This window comes from Gorilla gorilla, chromosome 2 (genome assembly GCF_029281585.2).
Source record: "Gorilla gorilla gorilla isolate KB3781 chromosome 2, NHGRI_mGorGor1-v2.1_pri, whole genome shotgun sequence".
Lineage (NCBI taxonomy): Eukaryota > Metazoa > Chordata > Mammalia > Primates > Hominidae > Gorilla > Gorilla gorilla.
In genome coordinates this window covers 161884898-161908778 of record NC_086017.1, presented here as the reverse complement: position 1 = coordinate 161908778, position 23881 = coordinate 161884898, and the positions used below count along the sequence as shown (strand labels likewise).

The following is a 23881-nucleotide window of genomic DNA, read 5'->3' as shown; positions in this document are numbered from 1 at the left end:
GCTTCTCGTCCTGACTCCGAACACAGAACCCCGGGTGGCCGCGTCGCCCTCCTCTCCTGCGCGCTGGTGACTCAGCCCTGAGAAGAGAAACCTCTCGGTTTTTTCCGACTAGTGCAGGGGCGCCCGCGCCCCGCCCCTGCCCGCCCGCGTCCGGTCCCACCCACCGTCCACGCTCCCGCCCCGCCTGAAGTTGCCTTTCTCGTTTGAGCTGAGGGACGCGTCGGCCAGGCACCCCGGGGTGTGGCCAGAGGACTTCGGCGACGCTTCCCCGAGAGTAGCCCCCCTCCTCAACCCAGAAAAGACAACCCCGCGGGGCTGCAGCGAGCCAGGCATGCTCACTGGCGCAGGCCCAGCCCGCAGCCCGAGCAGGAAGCGCCGGCGCTAGGCGGCCCCTGCGCTGCCAGCTGGAGCCGGGCGGAGCCAGCGCCCCGGCGCAGGGTGGCTCTGCCAGTCCCCGCGCGCCTGGGCGGCCGCACACGTGTCCAGGCGTCACGTCCGCGCGCGCCCCCGGGGCTTGCGTCAGCGGCCGTTCCAGAAGCGGGTGGGCCAGGGCTCTTTGCGCACCGCTGGGGTTCGGGGCCCGGGACGCCGCCGGGAGGAGGGCACCGCGCGGCGTCCGACGCGGAGGCGTGCTCGGAACGCCGGGGGCTGTGGAGTGCATCAGCGCGGTCCAGCCCTCCGCCTGCCGGGCGCCGAGCGTCTCCGCCGCCCGGACCTGGGCTGGGCGCCGTGGCGTTGCCTCGGAGCTCGCTGCCCGCGGGGCGCGCACCGCCTTGACCCGGGCGGCCCCGCGGCAGGCAGGCGCCCGCAGTTCCATGGTTGGTTCGGAGCGCGATGAGCCGCCCGTCCTCCACCGGCCCCAGCGCTAATAAACCCTGCAGCAAGCAGCCGCCGCCGCAGCCCCAGCACACTCCGTCCCCGGCTGCGCCCCCGGCCGCCGCCACCATCTCGGCTGCGGGCCCCGGCTCGTCCGCGGTGCCCGCCGCGGCGGCGGTGATCTCGGGCCCCGGCGGCGGCGGCGGGGCCGGCCCGGTGTCCCCGCAGCACCACGAGCTGACCTCGCTCTTCGAGTGTCCGGTCTGCTTTGACTATGTCCTGCCTCCTATTCTGCAGTGCCAGGCCGGGCACCTGGTGTGTAACCAATGCCGCCAGAAGTTGAGCTGCTGCCCGACGTGCAGGGGCGCCCTGACGCCCAGCATCAGGAACCTGGCTATGGAGAAGGTGGCCTCGGCAGTCCTGTTTCCCTGTAAGGTAAGCCCAGGGACAGCCCACGTACCTCCGCCGGTGACCTCAGGGACTCCGGTATCCGCCAGCCCACTCGCAGGCCCGGAGAGGCGGGCGGCATCTCTCATTTAAAAAAAAAAAAGAAAAGAAAAAATGTTTACACTTCGTCCACCCTCCCTCAAGCCCACTTTGGGAGTAGTTCTGGGTTGACATTTACCGAGTAATTGTTAATAGACAATTAACAGATTAATTGGCATTTGCTGATCGTTAGAACATCGTAGCTCACCCGGCCCAATGCCCGCGTCCTCTGCAGACATGTATTCTGGTACTCTCGGTAGGGCTGGGCCGCACCAGTAAAACTTGGACCGAGAAACTGACTGTGGGGGGATTGAGGAGGGAGGAAACGGGCGAGCTAAACGCCCCCTTTACCAGCGCTGGGCTCGGCTGAATTGATAACTGGAGTCCTGCACCCCGCGCCTACCGTCTGCGCACCCCTGACACGTGGGAGCTCTCGGGAGTGTAGCTAAAAAAAGGGCGCCTACAGCCTGTTTTCCTCTAGCTAGAAGAAAACCCTGCAAGCCACGCCTTTTTCTCTCCTAGCCTTCCAAAGACTGGGAAGGACTGAGGAGTTGTGGCTGCGTTGTTGTACTAAGTGGGGTGAAAACAGTCAATCAAGAAATTAACAAGGGCACTCAAGAGCTGTTGTTACAGTTGTTTAAAGCTCATCACTTCATTTTTTATTTAATGTAAAAAGTTTTCAATGCCCTTGCGAAAAATGCAAGCCACCAAGACAAGAAGTAAAATGAAAGACCAAGATCTCTCCCCTCCTTTCCCACCATTGTTAGGTTTAGTGTGTATCTTTTTAAACTATATATACATACACCCTCGCAGCTAAATATAGAATCATAGATGTCAGTGTATGTCAGGGAGGTTTTTTAATACCCACACATAGATGTAAGTTTTTCTCCAAAAATGGCATCTGCAACTTGCTGTTCTTAAATTCATATTATCACACATATTTCTCTATGCCTGAAACCTAGTCGACTTCATTGTATTTTAAATGGCTGCATAGTATTGCATTGTGTGGTCATATTATAACATTTGTTTACCTGCAGCTATTACGTGGAAACCTTCAGGAGCAGTTTCACAGACATACTTGTCTACATTATAACCTAGAACTATACTGTAAAGTCATTTTCTGAAATTAGAAGTGGAGATAATGTCATTAATACTTTCCAGTTTTTTTGTAAAAGTAACTTGCGCTGCCTCTTGGGCCATTTAGGCTGTCTTGCATTTCTCCTTGGTGCTGCTTATTTTATAGGACAAGAGCTCATTTTTAAATTAAAAATAATCCACCAGAGAATTCAGGCTTGGGACTCAGGTCAGTAAAATGAGTACTTTAATTTGGTCTGCTGCCCTGCTGCAAATCAGGTTTAAAATAGCATATTTAAATAAGAGTTTGAATCGGTGTTTGGACTAGGGTGTTTCAGGCAACCTTAATAAATTGCTTTTAACCCCTCCTCATATAATGCTTACTAATTCACTCAGCCCAGTTTCTCAAAATTTAGATAAAGTATTTGCATAGTTGTCTTAGGGTTGTGAAAAAGGTGACAACCTAGTGGTTGGAAAAGGTTTGGTGGTAGTTAACACAGAGTGGCTATTTGATGCTTGAGATATATTGCAGGGGTTGGGGATGCCCCACAGGATTTCTGGGGAGCCATTTTCTCACCCCTTTACTTTCCCTTAAACGCACAGTGGCTAACAAAAGAAATGGCTTTTAGGTGAGTTTTAATTCCCAAATGAGCATTTGATATTAGTCAGTAATCCATAATTTGTTTTTAAAATGTAACCATAATAGAATTGTGTTGTTCCCAAGAGAAAGGGAAGGAAACAGTTATGCTATATGGAGAATGAAGTTTCACTTTCAGGATCTAGAACTCTGGTTCCTATGAAAGCATATGTTCTTTCCTAACGTGAAACAGGCTAGTGAAATCAACCTTGAAGAGGAGTTCTGGGAATCAGGGGTTCTCAGCCTTTCTGTGCATGTCAGTGGTTTTCTGAGTCTCTATTCTATAAGAATGCAGTGGGGTAAAGCTATTACTTTGCAAGCTGAAATTTAAAAGGGCCAATTATTCCCCTGCAGACCAAGAACCAAGCTTAGGATGTGATCTTGGGGATGCTTTTGTGTGTGCATGTGTGTGAGTTGTATAAAGCTGGGGTGTGTGTGCCTCACCTTTGGTTGATCAATAATCCAAACTATTGGCAGGGCAGCTCAGCCAGTTAGTCTGGATAAACCAAACTTGAATGTATACATAGGCCCAGCAACCAACCAAGATGTGTTAGTTGTAGAGGATGAGAAACAACAGAGAGTCGTAAGGCCTGTATCAAACTTAAAACAAGGCAGATCTGTTTACCTAGCCCTTTGGCCTACAGTTTGAGGCTCCTAGAAATTATGGGACTACCTTTTTACTGTCCCCACCTGCTCTCAGAATCTCTCATGGGCTGGCTCATGTGAAAAAAACCAACGTTGAATAAAGTACCAGAGCCCACATCTCAAGAGCTGCCTGGCACTGCCACTGTTTGCCTGAAAGACCACCTCCCAGGGCCTTGATTTCCTCATCTATATAAATGAGAGATGAATCTGCTTGACTTCTAAGGACCTGTAGCTTCTAGCATTCTATGAAAAGAAGGGAGGCTATCTGGAATGTTATTGGATGCCCTCTATCTGCCAGCTACTTTGCAGGGGTCAGCTTTTACTAGTTTGCCTTTTTTTTTTTTTCAGATGAGGAAACTCATGCCTACAGAGTGGTTGGTTAAATGTGAAGTGACTTGTCAAATCACACAGCTAGTAAGAGGACCAGTCCAAGCACCTGCATTTCAAAGGCACAGATGTTTGTCCTACACCTTACTACGTAGGGATTTCGAATCTGAGTGTATACTCAAGATTCTGAATCATAACTCAAGGTTGACACCAGTAACAAAACCGTCTGGTTGGATGAGTTCACCAGATGGGCCTCTTATGGGACCATCCCAAAATGACAACATACATACTCACTATGAAATTCATTGGCAGGAATTTTGTAGGGCATGTAGGGTAGCAAGATGGGGGGGGTGGGGGAAACCTACAAACCTAGTATTTTGTGGGATATCATCACAGCTCTGGACTGCTTCAGTTGGCAAAAAAATGGATGTATTGCCAAATAACTATCTCACTTAGGTTTAGGGTAATTAATTAAAGGCTAGAGTGTTGCCAGCACCTTTGATATGGGGAACCAGATGCATTATTAGCTCAGATCTTTGGGTGTGGTGACTCATGCCTGTAATCCCAGCACTTTGGGAGGCAGAGGTGAGCAGATCACCTGAGGTCAGGAGTTCGAGACCAGCCTGGACAACATAGTGAAACCCTGTCTCTACTAAAAATACAAAAATTAGGGCCAGGCGCAGTGGCTCACGTCTGTAATCCCAGCACTTTGGGAGGCTGAGGTGGGTGGATCACCTGAGGTCAGGAGTTTGAGACCAGCCTGACCAACATGGAGAAACCCCGTTTCTACTAAAAATACAAAAAAGTTAGCTGGGAATGGTGCACATGCCTGTAATATCAGCTACTCAGGAGACTGAGGCAGGAGAATTGCTTGAACCCGGGAGGCAAAGGTTGCAGTGAGCCAAGATCGCGTCATTGCACTCCAGCCTGGGCAACAAGAGTGAAACTCAGTCTCATTAAAAAAAAAAAAAAAATTAGCCAGGTGTGGTGGCAGGCACCTGTAACCCCAGCTACTCAGGAGGCTGTGGCAGGAGAATCGCTTGAACCCAGGAGGTGGAGGTTGCAGTGAGCTGAGATTGTGCCACTGCACTCCAGCCTGAGTGACAGAGCAAGACTCTGTCTCAAAAAAAAAAAAAAAAAAATGGAATGTCTAATAGTGTATGGCTTTCTTCCACTTGGGGTATTTTTTAATCCATTCTGTGGCTTGTTCCATGCCTGAGAACTTTTGACATCCTGTGCCCAGACTTAAACTCACCCCTACAGTGTGTGGGTTTAGGGGGAGAAGTGAAGGTTGACACATTCATATCAACAACATAGTCTATTTTACCATCCAACGGTGTATTTTGATATCAGCCAAGTATTTCTCTCTACAACTGTGAGCAATGCTAATCCACTCCAGCCTTCTTACACTGTGATGATACCTTTTCTTTGTCCTCTCTGACAGTTTCTAGTAGCATATCTCCAAATAATTATTGAATTTGAAAGCCTCAGCCGGACAAGTCTTCTCTGTGGTTGAATTGTGACAATGTCTGTGTTCCTTAAAAAAATAAAAAATAACATAAAACCAAGTAAGGTTAGACAAAACAGTTGAAAGTTTAAAAGCCCTTGGCCTCATCTAGTTCAGTGGAGACAAACTTTCTAAATGGGAGGAGGGCCATGTAATGGGAGGGGAGGAGAGGAGAGAAGTATTTGATGCACTCATGGCCTCGGGGTCAGGGAGACCTGGAGGAGCAGTGGAGATGGTGGAGAGCCAGAGAACAGGTGCCACCTCCCAAGAGGCAGCCTTTACTCAGCTCTGGCTGATTGGTGGGGTTGGGGATGTGGGTACAGGCATATCAGACCTTTAGATTTTTTCAAGAAAAGCCAGAAATCTGGATTTTTTTTTTTTTCCTTTAAGAGATGGCATCTCACTATGTTGCCCAGGCTGGTCTTGATACTCCTGAGCTCAAGCAATCCTCCTATCTCGGCCCCCCAAAGTGCTGGGATTACAAGTGTGAGCCACCGTGCCCAGCCTGGATTTTTTTTTTATGTTAAATATCTCGATTTTTTTTCTAGCATTGGCTGACTTCACATGTATAGCCACCACTTGCAGACAGAGCGAACCACCACGTCTCCAGGCCAAATTCCAGCTGCCAGCATGCAGCCTCTGATCTGATTCTCTTGTAGAAGCATTCCTTGAGCCTGGAAGTTCTCATTTAACTCTTGCCATACATGAACTTTGGAACTCTGTTAGGCCCTAACTGTTGGTGATTTTTGTAGCTTGTTTTCTTTTCATCTTTATTTTGCCAAGAGAATATTATTTTCTGGCCATCAGGAACCCTCAGATGATGGCCTTGTGACTAGATGTTTGACTCTATACAGGTCAGTTTCTTTTTTGCACCTGAGGGTCTTTAAGAGAAGGGATTGGACTAAATGATTATCCCAAGGTTCTTTCTTACCCTAAAATTTTAAAATATAGTAAGCGGTCCCAGTGAAAAGAACGTGAGCCAGGAAACAGAAGACCTGGGTTCTCGTCCTGGCTTTGTGTGACTTTGGTCCAGTCACATACTTCCCTGACCCTGTTTGTTCATCCATTAGAAAGAACGGAGATAACGCCTAGTTAGTGGGTGCTCGGAAATCAGATTAGAAGTGCTGTTGAGGGCTTTTGCTTCACCATATGGAATGGAATATGGGGGGTATTGTGGTTGGAAGGTTGCAGTGGGGGATCACCTGGAAGCAGGAAGCACAAGCCGATTAGCCAAAAATACTTTCAAAAATTTCTTCCTAACCCCCAGAATTCTCCTAACACAAAACTATTTACTTTGGAAGTTGTCCCTGAAGTCCTCACTACTGCCTGACATGGGCAAGGTTGGCCCACAAAAGCACAGAGTGAACTGGCAAGGACCAGAGTCCACATATATTAACTCCGGGGCTCAAGATTTTAAAGAACAAAATTGATAATACACCTTTCGTTGTAGTTTACTTTTTGTATAAAGCAGAAGCATTAGAATACTATATGGCAGTACTTAAGCTTAATGGTGATTCCACACATAATTGGCCAAAGATTTTTCACAGGTCACCACGACCTGGAACTGGAGTAAATAGTTATCAGTGAAAGTTGAGCCTTAGTATAACCAGAACAGAGGCTTACCAAAAGTTACAGCAGGTCTGGCCTATAAAATACCAGCACAAGATTGGGATAGACTCTCCCGTTCTGTGGTAGAGCTGTTTTTTGAAGCCCCATTAAAAAGTACTGTATACATGAATATAGTGAGGCTTCACTGTAAAATGTCTTAAGCATCAGATTTTGCTTCTGACAAAATTTGTGAGACATGGCCATTCTTATTCAAACCCATAAGGTCCTCACTCCTTGAAAGGGGCACGTAGCAGATACACATTTGCTAAACTGTGTACCAGTGCCAGCATTTGGAGCCACTGTGTATTGCTGGCGAGTTTTTCAGGACATGATCATACACAGGGTATTTGAATGTGGTTCCACGCTGGACATCCTGAAAAGGAAAATAAGAAAGTCTTCCTGATCAAATGTATCTTTATTTTAAGCTTTGGGGTATCCTTTTAAGGCTTATGAAGGATACTGAAATGCTCTACAGAATTTCATCAGCTTTGCCCTAGATTGCAAAACTGTTGTTTTCCTCATTTCCAGTTTGATAAAGATTTTATGTAATGATTTTTAGACTGTGTAGCATCTATGGAATAAAAGGGTTTTCCTGTTCTCAGTTTTTGCCCACAGGTGATATACAGATGGATGAAAAATATTCCAGGTCAGGTGTGGTGGCTCATGCCTGTAATCCCAGCATTTTGGGAGGCTGAGGAGGGCAGATCATGAGGTCAGGAGTTCAAGACCAGCCTGACCACCATGGTGAAACCCCGTCTCTACTAAAAATACAAAAATTGTGCCAGGCACAGTGGCTCACACCTGTAATCCCAGCACTTTGGGAGGCCGAGGCGGGCAGATCACTTGAGATTGGGAGTTCGAGACCAGCCTGACCAACATGGAGTAACCCTGTCTCTACTAAAAATAAAAAATTAGCCAGGCGTGGTGGCGCATGCCTGTAATCCCAGCTACTTGGGAGGCTGAGAGGCAGGAGAATCACTTGAACCCAGGAGGCAGAGGCTGTGGTGAGCTGAGATCGCACCATTGCACTCCAGCCTGGGCAACAAGAGCGAAACTCCATCTCAAAAAATAAAAAAATAAATAAATAAATACAAAAATCAGCCGGGCATGGTGGCTCGTGTCTATACTCCCAGCTACTCAGAGGGCTGAGGTGGGAGGATCGCTTGAGCCCAGGAGGTCCAGGCTGCAGTGAGCTGAGATCTTGCCAGCACCCTCCAGCCTGGGTGACAGAGTGAGACCCTGTCTCAAAAAAAAAAAAGGGAAGAAAAGAAAAAGAGAAATATTCTTTTGCTAATGTGCCGGCCTATGCACTGCTTTAAAATTTTGAATCAGCAAAGATAGTATCTTTGGGTCCCTTTTACCCCCAGGATCCCTCTAACTCTGGCAGTTTTGAGGGCAGCCCCTCATCTGGCCAGGTCCAAATCCCAACTCCAGCCCCACTGTGACTGGCTGGTGACCTCTCCAAGCCTCAAGGTTGCCTTGAGGACCAAACACACTAATAATTCATGCAAAGTGCCTAACACAGCCCAGGCACTAAATAAATGTGCTCAGTTAGAAGCTGACAGAAACTAAATGGCCGATGTCTGAGGTCAGGTTCATGCATAAACTTGAAAAAAAGGAATCATTCCTATTTTTTCCCATAGATTTTCCCAATGAGCTTCCCTTCCCTACTCTTAATCATATAGCATTTTCATAGAGCTGTGTAAGTTGGCCCTTGTATTGGTTTTTCAGTGATGAGGCTTTTTTTTCATTTCTTTAAATTTTTTGAGAGGGAAAACTGGTTAGATTAAGCAGCATTTTAAATTATCTGTATTATATTTTGTGTATTTTTACATATTATGTTTTCTAAAGTTATGATTATTTTTAAATGTAGAACATATAGAAAATAGTATAAAATTAAAATCTCCTATAATCTCCCTCACCTAAAGATAACCACTATGCCATTTTGCATACATCCTTGCAAACTTATTTCTACATCAGTGGAGTTTTTCTTTAAAAACAAAAACAAAAACAAAAACAAGTGAGATGGTGATATGGTTTGGGTCTATGTCCCCATCAAGTCTCATGTTCAGGTGTAATCCCCAATGTTGGAGGTGGGGCCTGGGGGAGGTGGTTGGATCTTGGGGGTGGATTTCTCATGAATGGCTTAGCTCTATCCTCTTGGTGCTGTTCTCGTGATAGTGAGTCTTATGAGATCTGGTTATTTAAAAAGTGTGAAGCACCTCTCCCACCCTTGCTCCTGCTCTTGCCATGTGAGATGCCTCACTCCCTCTTTGCCTTCCACCATGATTGGAAGCTTTCTGAGGCCTCCCTAGAAGCAGAAGCCGCTATGCTTCCTGTACAGCTTGCAGAACCATGAGCCAATTAAACCTCTTTTCTTTATAACTTACTCAGTCTCAAGTATTTATTTGTAGCAATTTGAGAATAGAACAATACAGGTGGGGAATCCTATTGTCTACACTGTTTCATAATCTGCTTCTTTATCTAACACATTCTTTATCTAACACATCGTGACTGCTTTTCTACAGTGATAAATATTCTTTAGGATCATATTTAATGGCCACATGTTGCAGTTCTATAACAGTACCAGAGTTATTTAATCAGGCTCCTATTTGTGGTCATTTAAATTCTGTTTTCTTACTGAGATTTTTTTTTAAAGCACTGCTATAACCAAATCTTTGTACACAAAAAAATAGTTAATTTCCTAAAGATAAATTCCTTGAAGTTGGATGGTAGAGCCCAAGGGTATATGCAGAAATCTAAGTGTTTTTTTTGTTTTTTGTTTCGAGACAGGGTCTAGTTCTGTCATCCAAGCTGGAGTGCAGTGGCATAATCACAGCTCACTGCAGCCTCAACCTCCTGGGCTCAGGGGATCCTCCCACCTTAGCCTCTTGAGTAGCTGGGATTACAGGCACACACCATCATGCTTGGCTAATTTTTGTAATTTTTGTAGGAACAGGGTTTCACCATGTTGCCCAGGCTGGTCTTGAACACCTGAGCTCAAGTGATTCAGCCTCAGCTTCCTGAAGTGGCAGGATTACAGGCATGAGCCGCCACACCCGGCCTGAGAAATTGAAGCTTTTTGATAGTAGAACCAAATTGTTTTCTCCCTTAGAATGGTTTACAGTTGAATGTCCATTTCTTCCCAGCAGCACCGACATTGGGTGTTACCTTTTGGTTTTCTTAATGCCACAGCCTGCTTTTTCTCCCTGGTGCAGTGTCAGGCCAGAGTTGGCCGCTGCTGACCCCACCAACTTTACATCATACTCGCTCTTGCCTTGGAATCTCCTGCAGTTCCAGGCCCTCTCCTTCCCACAACCCATCTGCCTAGCCAGTTCTTGCCTCTGCTCACCCCTCTCATCTTTCTGAAACTCTCCTAAGTCTACTGGTGGAGACAGATGTGCCAATAGGGCAGAGCCCGTCTGAAGTACTAGGAGCCGAAAGGAGTCCGAAGACTTTGCTGCCATGGTGGCACCAGCTGCATGTTGAAGGTGCGCAGCGGTTTGCCCGTGAAGAAAGAAGGGATGGAAGCTCATAAGGAGGCTGTGTGGGAGGCCAGCAGAGTTGCTTGTGAAGGATGTTGCTTGCCTTGCTTATAGATGGCCCGAGCTAGGCACCCATGCTCATGCAGTTTTTAAGTTTGGGGGCAGAAACTCCAGTCTGGACTAATTACATATATAGTGTCTTTTTCACTACAACCTCTTGCTTTTTCTGTGCCCACTCTACCCTTCTGAGGAACAGTGATCCCTCTTCCCATTCTAGACCCAAGTAGTGGCTTTTGCAGGGATGGCAGTGGTACCAGCGGGCCCTCTTATTAGGGTTGCCAGATAAATACAGAATGCCCAGTTAAATTTGAATTTCAGATAAACAACAAATAACTTGCGGGGCCGGAGAAGAATAATAAGTATATTCCAAATATTGCCTGAGAGACATCTTGTATTTTTATTTCATAATTTTTTTTTTTAATATTGAGATGGAGTCTCGCTCTGTCGCCCAGGCTGGAGTGCAGTGGTGCGATCTTGGCTCACTGCAACCTCTGCCGCCTGGGTTCAAGTGATTCTCGTGCCTCAGCCTCCCGATTAGCTGGCATTTCAGGCTCATGCCACCACGCCCGGATAATTTTTGTATTTTCAGTAAAGACATGATTTCGCCATGTTGGCCAGACTGTTCTCGAACTCCTGACCTCAGGTGATCTGCCTGCCTCGGCCTCCCAAAATGCTGGGATTACAGGCGTGAGCCACTGCACCTGGCCTATTTAATAATTTTACAACCCTACCACTTAAGTCTTTTGGTGAATTCAGTTGCTTTCGTTGAGAAATAAAGACTGCTGAGGGGAATAGAGCTGTTTGAAGAACTGTCAGGACAGTTACGTGGTTGTGCAGGTGGGAACCTGGCATGGAAGAGTGAGGGCACACTGAAAGGGTGGGTGTGGTACTGGTCACATGGCATAGAGCCTTTAACTCAGCTTTTAAGTGTTTTGTTTGCTTGAACATGCACTTTGAAAGGACCTCACAAAACTGGTTCTCCATGACAATGTGTGGTTACCTGCTAACTCTGGCTATGGACAGATGAGAAACATACATGGTCAAAAGTCAACCTTTGTTTAAAGTTTCTAAGATTAAAAATAAACCCCTGCCAGCCCTGGGAGTCTCTGTAAGGCTAAACACACCCTCCCTTGATAGCAGGGTGTTCTCAGATTTCTGCAGTAATAATTATGCCAGGCCAGTTGTGGTGGCTCGTGCCTATAATCCCAACACTTCGAGAGGCTGACATGGGAGTATCACTTGAGGCTAGGAGTTTGAGATCAGCCTGGGCAACACAGCAGGACCCGGTCTCTTTTTAAAAAGAAAGAAGAGAAATTTATGCCAAAGTCTTCCCAAGACACCTCTTAGTAAGAAAGCTAAAAGGTGGTTGGTTGACTTTCTCTTAGGCAAAAAGGACAGATTTTTGGGCCCAAGATTTTAATTAGAATTGTCTTCCCCAGAAGAAATTTAGTAAAGTTAACAGTAAGTGTTTCCTTACTGTCACCACTGTTTGGTGACACTGTTTGACTTGACAGTTCTAGTGCTGAGTAATAGTGTCTTCTCCTATCACTGTCTGTAAAACTGTTACTGCACTATTGGTTGATGATATCTCTCTCTTTTTTTTTTTTTTTTTTAAAGAGAGAGAGTCTCTCTCTGTCACCCAGGCTGGAGTTCAGTGGCGTAATCTCGGCTCACTGCAACCTCCGCCTCCCAGGTTCAAGCAATTCTCCTGCCTCAGCCTCCTGACTACAGGCACATGCTGCCACACCCGGCTAATTTCTTTTGTATTGTAGTAGAGATGGGGTTTCACCATGTTGCCCAGGCTGGTCTCGAACTCCTGAGCTCAGGGAATCCGCCTGCCTCAGCCTGCCAAAGTGCTAGGATTACAGGCATGAGCCACCGTATCAGGCCTGATTATCTCTTCACACTGCCTCACAGCAGAGTTCAGGAATTTACCATTCAAGTTAAGGGAAAATACGCTAAGGTTCTTAGAGGAAGGATGCTAGACAGATGCAGGTTGAATATTATAAATAAGTCACAAGAACAGATTTCACTTTCTCCTGTTTCCCAAGCCTTAACATGATTAACTTGAAGAGTCTACAACTCTTCCACTGTTAATAATAGTCAAGGAGTAAGTCATAGACAGTTTTATAGACCCACTCATAGGTGATTTGGTAGGCTCCAGGTCACACAGGACACTGGCTACTTGAGTTCCAATCACAGCTACTCTACCATTGTTGTAAACATATTTTAAGCAAGAGGAACATACAGCCATCAAAAGGACAACCGTGCTCATGTTTTCCAATCTAGGTAAGATCTCAGAAAGGCTATAAACCTTCTCACTGCCAGGGATGGTGGCTCACATCTTTAATCCCAGCATTTTAGGAGACTGAGGTGGGAGGATTGCTTGACGCCAGGAATTCATGACTACCCTGGCTAACAAAGTGAGACCCCGTCATTTCAATAAAAAAAAAATTTTTTAATCTTCTCACTCCAAATAGTTATGTAAATAAAATATGTGAAACACTTTCATCAAAAATGACAAAACCATAGTGCCTGAAATCTAAAACAAACATTTCTTCTTACATGATCTCAAAATCTATTGATTTTTTTTAAAATTCTAAGTCCCACAGTAAAACTTCTAATTAAAGTAAAATTAACATGGTGGAAAACATTCCATCTTCGGCAGATACATCTAACATTTATTCATTTATCAACAAATATTAGATGGGCAAGAAGCAGGCAATGAATCAGTGAACCAATAAGCAAAATTAACAAACCTGTAAATTAACTAGAAAATAACCTGTGATCATTCAGTGGTCTTTGTGGGGCAGGTAAACATTTTAAATCACAAAACAGCTAGCTTGAATTGCTAGAAGTTCTTTTAAAAGTTTGACTGATGGTTAAAATGTAACTTTTACCATGATGTGGATCTATACTAGGCTTAGCTGCCAACTCCCATTTGCACAAGTCCTAATTATCTGCTAATCATACATAAGAAATTATACTGTCAGAAATTCATCCTTCCAGTTGAGCTCATATATCTCTTCTTCCCACTTCCAGGTTCACCTCCCAAAAGAAAAAGGGGGCTTAAGTAAATTTTATTCCTGGAGCTCATCTTTCAAAGGGGTCTAGAACAAAGTGGAGTTTACCTTGGACCACTGAGAGTGGTGAATAATGAAACTACATGCCAAGGCCACAGACGTATCAGGCACCCGCAAACCTTTAGAAGGATCAGAGGACAGTGGAGAATGCATTGTCTTCTATAGGGGCCAAAGAAGTGTTGGTTATTATGACAATTCATTTCTCATTGCAAAATTGTATTGGTTCACTACAGTCTCAAATAGCCTCTAGTAAAAGAAAAACTACCAACTTCAGTTGCATTTACATGTAGTTATATAGTTAAAGGTATATATTCTTTTAAAACAAACACTATTATGATAAAACTTAATTCATTCAACCAATTCTGCATAAACCATTTCTGTCCCATAAAGGATAAATATGCTAACTCGGTCCCTGGATTCTTTAGTATGTTTTTATGTATGTATTTTTGAGACAGGGTGTCTGTCAGTCTGTTGCCCAGGCTGGAGGGCAGTGGTACAATCACGGCTCACTGAGCCTTGACCTCCCAGGCTCAAGCAATCCTCTCACCTTTGCCCTCCTAGTAGCCGGGACTACACGTGTGCACCACAAGGCCTGGCTATTATTTTTTTTTTTTTAACTTTTTATGGAGACAGGGGTCTCCCTATGTTGCCCAGGCTAGTCTTGAACTCCTGGGCTCAAGCAGTCCCTTCATCTCGGCCTCCCAGAGTGCTTGGATTACAGGCTTGAGCCACCTTGCCTGACCATGTTTTTATTTTGATATGATTTCAGACTTACACAGCAGTTGCAATAATAGCATTTAAAAATTCCCTTATAGCCTTTATCCAGATTCACCAGTTATTTCCTTTTTGCTCCAGTTGCTTTATCATTTGTGCTGTCTTTGCTCATACTTTTTTTTAACCATTTGAATGTAAATTGCAGGCATCTTGTCCCTTTACCCCTAAATACTTCATCGTGTTTCATCTAAAATCATTTTCTTATATAATCATAGCACAGTTATCAAAATCAGGAAATTTGACACACAGCAGATCCTATTATCTAATCCACAGTCCACATTCAAATTACAGCTTTTGCCCCAGTAATGAATGTCCTTTATAGGAATTTTGGTTTCTCATTCTAGAGTTATGCATTGCACTTAGCCATCAGTATGCATTCTGTGATCATTACAACTTATTTAGGTTGAAAGAAAGTGCCATTTGCTTTTTTTAACTCCAAGACAAGGTCATTTCTTAGATTTAATTCAAAAGTTTATGAGCATCAACAACAAAATATCGATTGTGGTTTGTTTTTCTTGAGACATTCTCATTTGAGGCGCTAGCAGGTATTTTGCTATAAATTTCAGCTATTTCCTAGGACGTAAGCCGGTCTAGGCAGTGTGGTTACCTCACAGTTCCCGAAAGAGCCATGCTTCTGCTGTGGAGCACATGCTCCTCCCATTGAGTAGATTGTTGATTGTTGGGTTCAGTAAATCATTCTTGAATTGCATGGAATCAGATTTAATTAAATAGGTTAAGTGACTTGTTCTAAACCAGTGACAGCATCCATGACCTCCACTAGCACCATGGCTAAGAAGGCTTATTTTGCTTGCATACTCATTTCATAAGTAAACATAATGTGACTGTGTTTATTAGGTAAATAACAGGTGTCTTGTGTTTGACTGTGTGTTGATGTATCTTGTTGTGTGTATTTGTGTATGAAGGGGTTTCTATGCTGAAAAGGGAAAAACCCTGCCTAAATTTCAACTTAAATACAACCTTCAAACCCCACACCCAGGAAAAGAATGGGAAGTATTCGCTGCTTTCTGCAAAGACCTAAGAATGAGGGTCCGGATTACACATCACATCTCAATGGCAGAACACATTTGCACAAGACTTTTGAGTCACTGCAACATGAAAAGTTTGTAAAGAGAAGTTAGAAATGGGATTTCAACATCTCTTTGTTTCTCATTCTGCTGGGCCATCATCTACCTCCCAATTTTTTTTTTTTTTTTTTTTTGAGATGGCATTTCGCTCTTGTTGCCCAGGCTGGAGTGCAGTGGCACAATCATGGCTCACTGCAACCTCTGTCTCCCAGGTTCAAGTGATTCTCCTGCCTTAGCCTCCCGAGTAGCTGGGACTACAGGTGCCCACCACCACAGCCGGCTAATTTTTTTTTGTTTTGGTTTTGGTTTTTTTGTATTTTTAGTAGAGACGGGGTTTCACCATGTTGGCCAGGCTGGTCTCGAAGTCCTGACCTCAGGTGATCCACCCAACTCAACCTCCCAAAGTTCTGGGATTACAGAAGTGAGCCATCGCGCCTGGTCCTACCTCCCTATTTTCTTCTTTAGTTTTGAGAGTGTGTGTGTGTGTTTTCTTTAGAGATGTTTACTTAAAACGAATTCCCCCTGGGGAAATGAGCAGATATTTCCCTAAGGAGAAATCTCATTTATAGCTGTGGGCTTGTCCCAGGAGACACAGGCAGCCCTCTGCGAACCAGCCCAGGTGCCTTCTCTCAGTAACAAAAGGGTACAGCTAAGAACCAGACATCTAAAGGAAAGCCCTCCCCAGCTTAAACGCACAAGTCCTTGACCTTTTCACATTTTGTGGGGCAAGCCCTAGCTGGAGTATGAAGTGAAACCTCAGGACTTTCTTGCCAGATCCCAGAGAAGGCTGGGAGGGCCTAATGGCTGGTTACTGATTTGAGATGCTGCTGCCTTATTCCTCAGGGAGTGGCACTTTCAGGGCTGTTTTTCTCTCCTTGCAAACCAAAGAAGTTAATATTAGAACCTGCTTCCAAAAGCAGTGTATCTGTGGACTCTGAGTTTTATGTATGTTGGGTTGGTGGCCAGGGGTGAAGGCAGATGTAAATTATTTGTTTATTTTTCCCAAAATATTGATTCTTTGACTCCTGAGCTGTTGTGTGCAGTGAAAGAACCCTGGAGGGGCAGCCTGGGAATGCAGGGCTCTGCTCCTTGTGAAGCCACAAATGACCACAGGGCCCTGACCAGTCAGCCACACTCTGGGAGCATCCAGCTTCTAGTGAATAAAACGGGTAGAATGGACTCCCTGGTCTAACTCCATGCTTTGCTAGCTATCATGTTCTGATTGTGTGGCAAGGCTGGCATTCCTGAGTTGCCCTGGTAGTGCTCATTGGGTGGGCCAGTGACCTACTGGACCTGCTTGCTGGCATGGGCCGCTCCTTGCAACTGTGATACTGGCTGCCTGGAAGCCAGGTTTTGTCATTCTTCAGAATTGGAATGAGTAGTTCTTATCAGAGTCAGTGGTTCTCAACTGGGGCCATTTTGCCCCCTACGTGACATTTGGCCATGCCTGGAGAGCTGGAGACATTTCTGGTTGTCACAACTGAGGGGCAGGGGGTGGTTGCTATTGGCATCTAATGAATAGAGACCAGGGATGCTGCTAAACATCCTACGGTACACAGCACAGCCCCCACAACAACGAATTATCAGGTCCAAAATGTCAATAGCACCACTGTAGAGAAACTCAAAATAAACTCCATTGTCAGGAAAGTCCCTGACCTGCCTTCTCCTTTAGGTTGTTTGTTTGTTTGTTTGTTTTTTGAGACAGAGTCTCAGTCTGTTGCCCAGGCTGCAATGCAGTGGCACGATCTCAGCTCACTGCAACCTCCTCCTCCTGGGTTCAAGTTATTCTCCTGCCTCAGCCTTCCTAGTAGCTGGGATTACAGGTGCATGCCACCACACCCGGCTAATTTTTTATATTTTTTGGTAGTGACAGGGTTTCACCATATTGGCCAGGCTGGTCTTGAACTCCTGACCTCAAGTGATCCACCTGCCGCAGCCTACCCAAGTGCTGAGATTACAGGTGTGAGCAGCGCGCCTGGCCTTCTTGAGGTTTTATCCCCACTGTTTCCTCCACTCACCCTGTGCTAGAACCAGATGGAACAACTCCATCCACAATCCACTTGTCTACAATAAAGCTTTCCTTACCATGTCCTCCTCACCCTGTCCCACCTTGAAATCACCTGTTGCCCTCCTGGTCTTCCTTTACATAGTTGTTAAACTTATTATATGATCTTTCTCAACTGGAAACACGACAAGGGCAGGATCCACAGCTGATTCCTTCTGTGTGCTCTAGGATAGAGGTTCTCAGCCCTGGAAACCCTTAGAAACCCTTGGAGCTCTTCAAGAAAACACAAGCCCAGGCTGGGCACAGTGGCTCAAGCCTGCAATCCCAGCACTTTGGGAGGCCGTGGCGGGTGGATCACGAGGTCAGGAGATCGAGACCATCCTGGCTAACATGGTGAGACCCTGTCTCTACTAAAAATACAAAAAGTTAGCTGGGCGTGGTGGCAGGCACCTGTAGTCCCAGATACTTGGGAGGCTGAGGCAGGAGAATGGCATGAACCCGGGAGGCGGAGCTTGCAGTGAACCGTGATCGCGCCACTGCACTCCAGCTTGGGTGACAGAGCAAGACTCCATCTCAAAAAAAAAAAAAAAAAAGAAAAGAAAACACAAGCCCAAGGCCAGGGGCCAGTGAGACTTGGCTTTGCTGTTCAGAAGCACCTAGACAGTTTTACATACAGTCTTGGGGAATTCACAAACTACTAAAGCCCTCCCTCGGATCCCTGGATGAGAGCCCCTGATGAAAGTGACAAAACACCCATGGTGCTCTGACATGCCATTCCAGAACAATGCCAAAACTGCTTGAAGTATGAAATGTGGCGTGTGTGTGTGTGTGTGTAGGGGGTTAAAGTTTAGACTTTAGTCATCATAAAAGTGGCACCAGTTGTTATGAAGACATGAACCTTACCCATGATGGAAAGAGAAGGAATAGATTGCCATGAAAGTTCTGCTTGTTCAGTAAAAGCAGAGTAAGCACCTAAGGCTTTAAAACTATTTATTTAAGTTAATAGAGGATGTAGCAAGATCCTTATGAAAAAACATGAGATCGTTGTCCACACAAACGCAAAGTAATGCCTTTTCTATTTGTGCAGTTTGGGGAGGTTCCCTGTTCTGTATATTTGGGTGGAAAGAAGTGTTGAGTATGTGATTTGTAAGGCAAACCAAATAATTCAGAGTATAAATACTCCTGCTTGAGTGGGGAAAGTTATAAAATGATTGCCAAATGATAAATATTTGCTGTAAATGTTGAGTTCGTCATGAATGAGGAGTGGTTTGGGACTTTGGGCAGAGGTGCAGCTGGTACCTTTCTGGGTGCCATTGGCCAAAGTTCATCTTATTCCTGGGCGGCTATGGGGAACAGTTCGTCTTGAAACATCTTCAGATATTGAGAGCTTGTTTCAAGACTCTCCCAGGCTCTGGGCTATTTCTTGCTATTTTTATTGTGTGTGTGTGTTTTTTTAAACTGGACAGAAATGTCTCACCCATCACTCACAGAAGAACATTAGGAGGCTCTGTATTCCTAGCCACACCCTAGGTTTAAAACACAGTTAATAGGGATTTGTTTTTCAGGCCTTATAAAGTAAGGAACACAAAGTATAAATACACATGGATAAATAAATTTGTTTCTCCTGAGTGAGTTTTTTTTACAGCCAGGCTTTAGAAATTAGTTCAGAGTTTTAAAAGATGAACAAACAATTCCTATGGGCAAATAAGTAACTGAAATATTTCTGCCAATTTCTGTTAAATATTATAATCCGCTTAGGTATGGGGAAGTGGGGGTTGGAGGATGAGCTACATTTCTTTCTTTAAGCCACTCTCCTTTCCGATTAGGGGAGACTAATCCCCCTGAGAGTGGAGGCTGTCATCCTTGCTTCGGAATCCTCTGAGTGACTGTAACTTAGCGTCTTGTATGGAGAAGTCACATAGTGCATACTGTCTGCTTGTTGCTAGTGATAAATTCATCTATAAAGGTTAGAATTTGACCGACTTCAAGTTTAAAAGGGGGATTATTCTATAAAGCAGGCTAGAGAGAAGCAAAAACAGCAGTGGTGCTTTTTTTTTTTTTAGCAACTGGACATAGCATCTTAGAAAAATGACCTGGCCTTGCCCTTATTTGGTGCCTTCATGTCTCAGTGGAGCAGGGGAATACAAGTGTGGTTAGCCAGACAGTTCCCCTGCCATTCTGTGCTCCAGGGGTCTAAGGCTGACACCTAGTTTCACCTGAAAAGGTGATTCAAGTTTCTTAATTCTTTACAGAACAGCTTAGTACTCAGGGCAGGTGTCTACTTGTGGGCTGATCTCCATCTGGTATTTAGGAATTAACACTGTCATCCTTGTGAGAGTCTGGAGTAGAAGTTCAGTTCCTCTTGGTGTGGTCTTTTGCCACGGCAGGTATGATTTATCCATTAGGAATGTCATCCCAAGTGCAAGGGAGAAAATGATTTTGTTCTCCTACCCTATTAAGGCAGTGTCTGAGGGGCAGACTGATCATGTCAGCAAACTTGTCTAGTTCTGCTTCCTCCCCGGCCTGTTGTGAGGACCTGACATACCTGACCATGAAATGATGTGCTCTTGAATTTGAGGAAGTGTTGGGGGTCAGCAAGCTTTGAGAGGAGGGTTAGGCCCTTCTCATGTTAACCTCCACTGGCCAGAACCAGACTGACCAGCAGTCTTCCGAGTTAGTTAAGTAGCTCTTGGATGTGATTTCCTTTCACCCAAAAAATACGGGCAAAGCCTCCCAGAGGGAAGGTCAAAAGGATGCAGTGGGGTAATATTTCTAGCAGTATGAAGGGGTCTCCAGGCCTCCGCTGCCCTAGCCTGGTGATGCCAGCAGCAAAGAGCAAGGAACCAAAGGGCAGCCTTCCCCACGGCCTGCCTGCCAGTCACCAGTTTGAGCCAGAAAGCAGTGGAGGGGGACAACAGAATTATACTGTTGTTAATATTGTCTATATGTGAAAACTAATCTGGGGATAATATAATATTCCTTGCCCAACCCCATCCCCACCACCCAAGCAATTGAATTCTTTAAAAAACAGCTTCACAGAAAATATGGGGAAGACCAGCTTTTATAGGGCTTGCTCAACAATTTTGAGATGTGCACAGTAAGAGAACTTTAGTTCTCATCCCTTTGACAGCAGAACAGGGGGCATGGAAAACAGCATATTTCTGCTTCAGGAAATACCCTTCATTTTATGCATGACAGCATTGATGATGAATAGAGGCTGAGACTTTTAGTCTTGAATATTTCACTTGCTTTGAGCAAAAGTAGTTAAGAACACAGTTTAAGCCCAGGAAAATGGAGTAGTTAAGTACTCATAGAGGGTTGAAGCAATAGAAGTTTTGAGAAGGCCCAATGGCTCAATGCATTTCTTTCTTTGCAGTATGCCACCACGGGCTGTTCCCTGACCCTGCACCATACGGAGAAACCAGAACATGAAGACATATGTGAATACCGTCCCTACTCCTGCCCATGTCCTGGTGCTTCCTGCAAGTGGCAGGGGTCCCTGGAAGCTGTGATGTCCCATCTCATGCACGCCCACAAGAGCATTACCACCCTTCAGGGAGAAGACATCGTCTTTCTAGCTACAGACATTAACTTGCCAGGGGCTGTCGACTGGGTGATGATGCAGTCATGTTTTGGCCATCACTTCATGCTGGTGCTGGAGAAACAAGAGAAGTACGAAGGCCACCAGCAGTTTTTTGCCATCGTCCTGCTCATTGGCACCCGCAAGCAAGCCGAGAACTTTGCCTACAGACTGGAGTTGAACGGGAACCGGCGGAGATTGACCTGGGAGGCCACGCCCCGTTCGATTCATGACGGTGTGGCTGCGGCCATCATGAACAGCGACTGCCTTGTTTTCGACACAGCCATAGCACATCTTTTTGCAGATAATGGGAACCTTGGAATCAATGTGACTATTTCTACATGTTGTCCATGATGTGACTTTCGTAAACCTTCAAAATTATTTGGGCATAGTGCTCTATGTGTAATAAAAGTTTTTATAGATGTTTTATTCCATATGTCTTCACAAGTCAGGACCCACAATTACCCGTGTTTTGTTTGAACAGCAGTTTCCCATCTGGCTTCGACCCAACAAAGTTCATTAACCTGGGATGAATGGGGTTGGCCTGTTGGTAATTTGGATGCTGTTCTGTGATCTAAAACAACTCTTATTGAATTGTATTTACTCCCTAAACAACACTTGACAGGCTGTTGCACAGGGCTTCTATAGATCAGTGTGTTAGGAATGGGAGGCCCCTTCCTGCCTGCCTTCCCATATTGGTCCCTTGACATTGACAAAAGCACAGTGACTGTCAGCAGATTCCTCTACTTTTGTTTGTGGGAGGTAGGAATTGTTTTAATGCATTTTAAACAGTGTTTCTGAAATTGGATGGCTGGCTAATAGACACTGAATCACCCGGAGTGCTTATCTTAAAATTGCAGATTTAGGGAGCCTGCCAATTTAACAGTCTCATCAGGTGATTCAACAGTAATGTTTGAGAATTACTGGGTTAAATTGTGGGAAAGGGTCCAGATTTTAAAGGTGCTTTAAGGTTGCCCTCTGCCGATACTGTTTGTCTTTCTACTGTTTCATCCCCTAACTTCCCCTCAAATTAAAACTAGAACTATAGATCCACATGAACGCACGCCTGAGATTTGGTCACTCACCTATGTTTTGGGTGGATTGCCTAGGAAAGCAAGTCATATGGCCATTGATAGTTCTCATGTAATTAGTTTTGCTCACCACTAGTACAGATGACCCGTTTACACGTGGCTTCCCTCAGAAGCCCGCCTCAACAGTAGCTGGTGTGAAAGACTAGATCAGTAGAGTTGGAAAAGCTTTATAACCGGTGTGTCATATGCTTGCTATTTAAAGCTGTGTGTTGGTTTTGTTTTTCTGCCACATTCACTAGTTTTTTAATAAATATTTTCCAAAAATGGATATTGTGCTTCATTTCCCTAATTGAATAATGGGTATTTATTGAGCATCTACTGTGTGCAAGTGCAATGAACCTTCATCACTACATCTGGGGTTGGAACTTTCACTGTTTACACTGTGGAAACAGTCATTGGGCCAAGGTCATGGCACGGGTCCATGACAGCACTGGGGTCTGGGCTCATGTGTCTGAACCACTGACTGTCAGTGCTGCAGGTCTCCTCCCAGGGCTGTCGTTTCTATCTGACAGTGCCAGTACCTGTGCAATAAGAGGATTTCTCCTGCTTTACAGAGTCAGAAGGAAGATGCTTGGCCACTGCTGACATCCAGAGTGCTGGGGTTGATCCAAGGTGACCCACTCCCTCAGTCCCAACCCTAAACTCTCAAAAGAATTCAGAGGATTAGGGCCAAATGCTCAGCAAGGATTGAAGGCTGCTTACCTCAGTGTCCCAATTTTTTTTTTTTTTTTTTTTTTTGAGACAGAGGCTGGAGTACAATGGCACTCACTGCAATCTCTGCCTCTAGGTTCAAACAATTCTCCTGCCTCAGCCTCCCAAGTAACTGGGACTAGAGGCCTATGCCACCACACCCAGCTAATCTTTGTATTTTTAGTAGAGATGAGGCCAGGCTGGTCTCGAACTCCTGACCTCAAGTGATCCACTTGCCTCGGCCTCCCAAAGTGCTGGGATTAAGGCATGAGCCACCACACCCAGCCCTCAGTGTCCCAATTTCATTAGCATACTACCAAATGGAGGTGATGGCTTTGGAGTTGATTTTGTTTTTTAAGTGAGATACAGCATTGAGTTTTTAGCCAGCACAGGGCTCTGACATTCAAAGAATTGCTAAAGTAACCTCTTCTGTAAAAGTGAAAAACAGTGCCCTACACAAAAGTAGGGGTTTACAACATCTGTGGTGAATGAATAAAAACCACAACTCTTATCACTAAGAAAGTCACATTTCAAGTCAATATACAGAGGGACCTATGAAGGTGAAACTAGGATCCAGGAGCAGGTGAACTCTGACCCTCAGGACCAGAGCCAGTCCAGATATGGCCTCCAGGGCCCTCACGGCACCCACGCAAGGTGCAGTGTACATACACTAGCCAAGCTTGGCAGCATCACTTCATGTCCACGGCTTACCCTCTTATTACGTGTGGTAGAGGAATCAGGACTAATTGGTTAACAGTGCATAAAAGGCAAACCTATAAACAAAAGACATAAAGAAGGAGAAAGTGGACACAAGTTATTCCAAAAGGACAAAAAGAGTTTTAGCCCCAAAAGGTAAAGTGATGGGCCAGCAGCCACACAGTGCATTACTGGCAGCACTGGTTCTATAATTCAGGCTTCTTGATTCCCC

The 23881-nt window shown here is 45.2% G+C and overlaps 1 protein-coding gene across 1 annotated transcript; it reads left to right on the top strand.

Annotated features, from left to right (window-relative positions):
• The first annotated feature begins 210 nt into the window (after positions 1-210).
• On the top strand, positions 211-22531 carry SIAH2 (siah E3 ubiquitin protein ligase 2). The gene is made up of 2 exons (XM_004037846.5): positions 211-1251; positions 20969-22531. The coding sequence occupies exons 1-2, from the start codon at positions 835-837 to the stop codon at positions 21524-21526; spliced, it is 975 nt and encodes a 324-aa protein (XP_004037894.1). The 5' UTR covers positions 211-834; the 3' UTR covers positions 21527-22531.
• The last annotated feature ends 1350 nt before the right edge of the window (positions 22532-23881 follow it).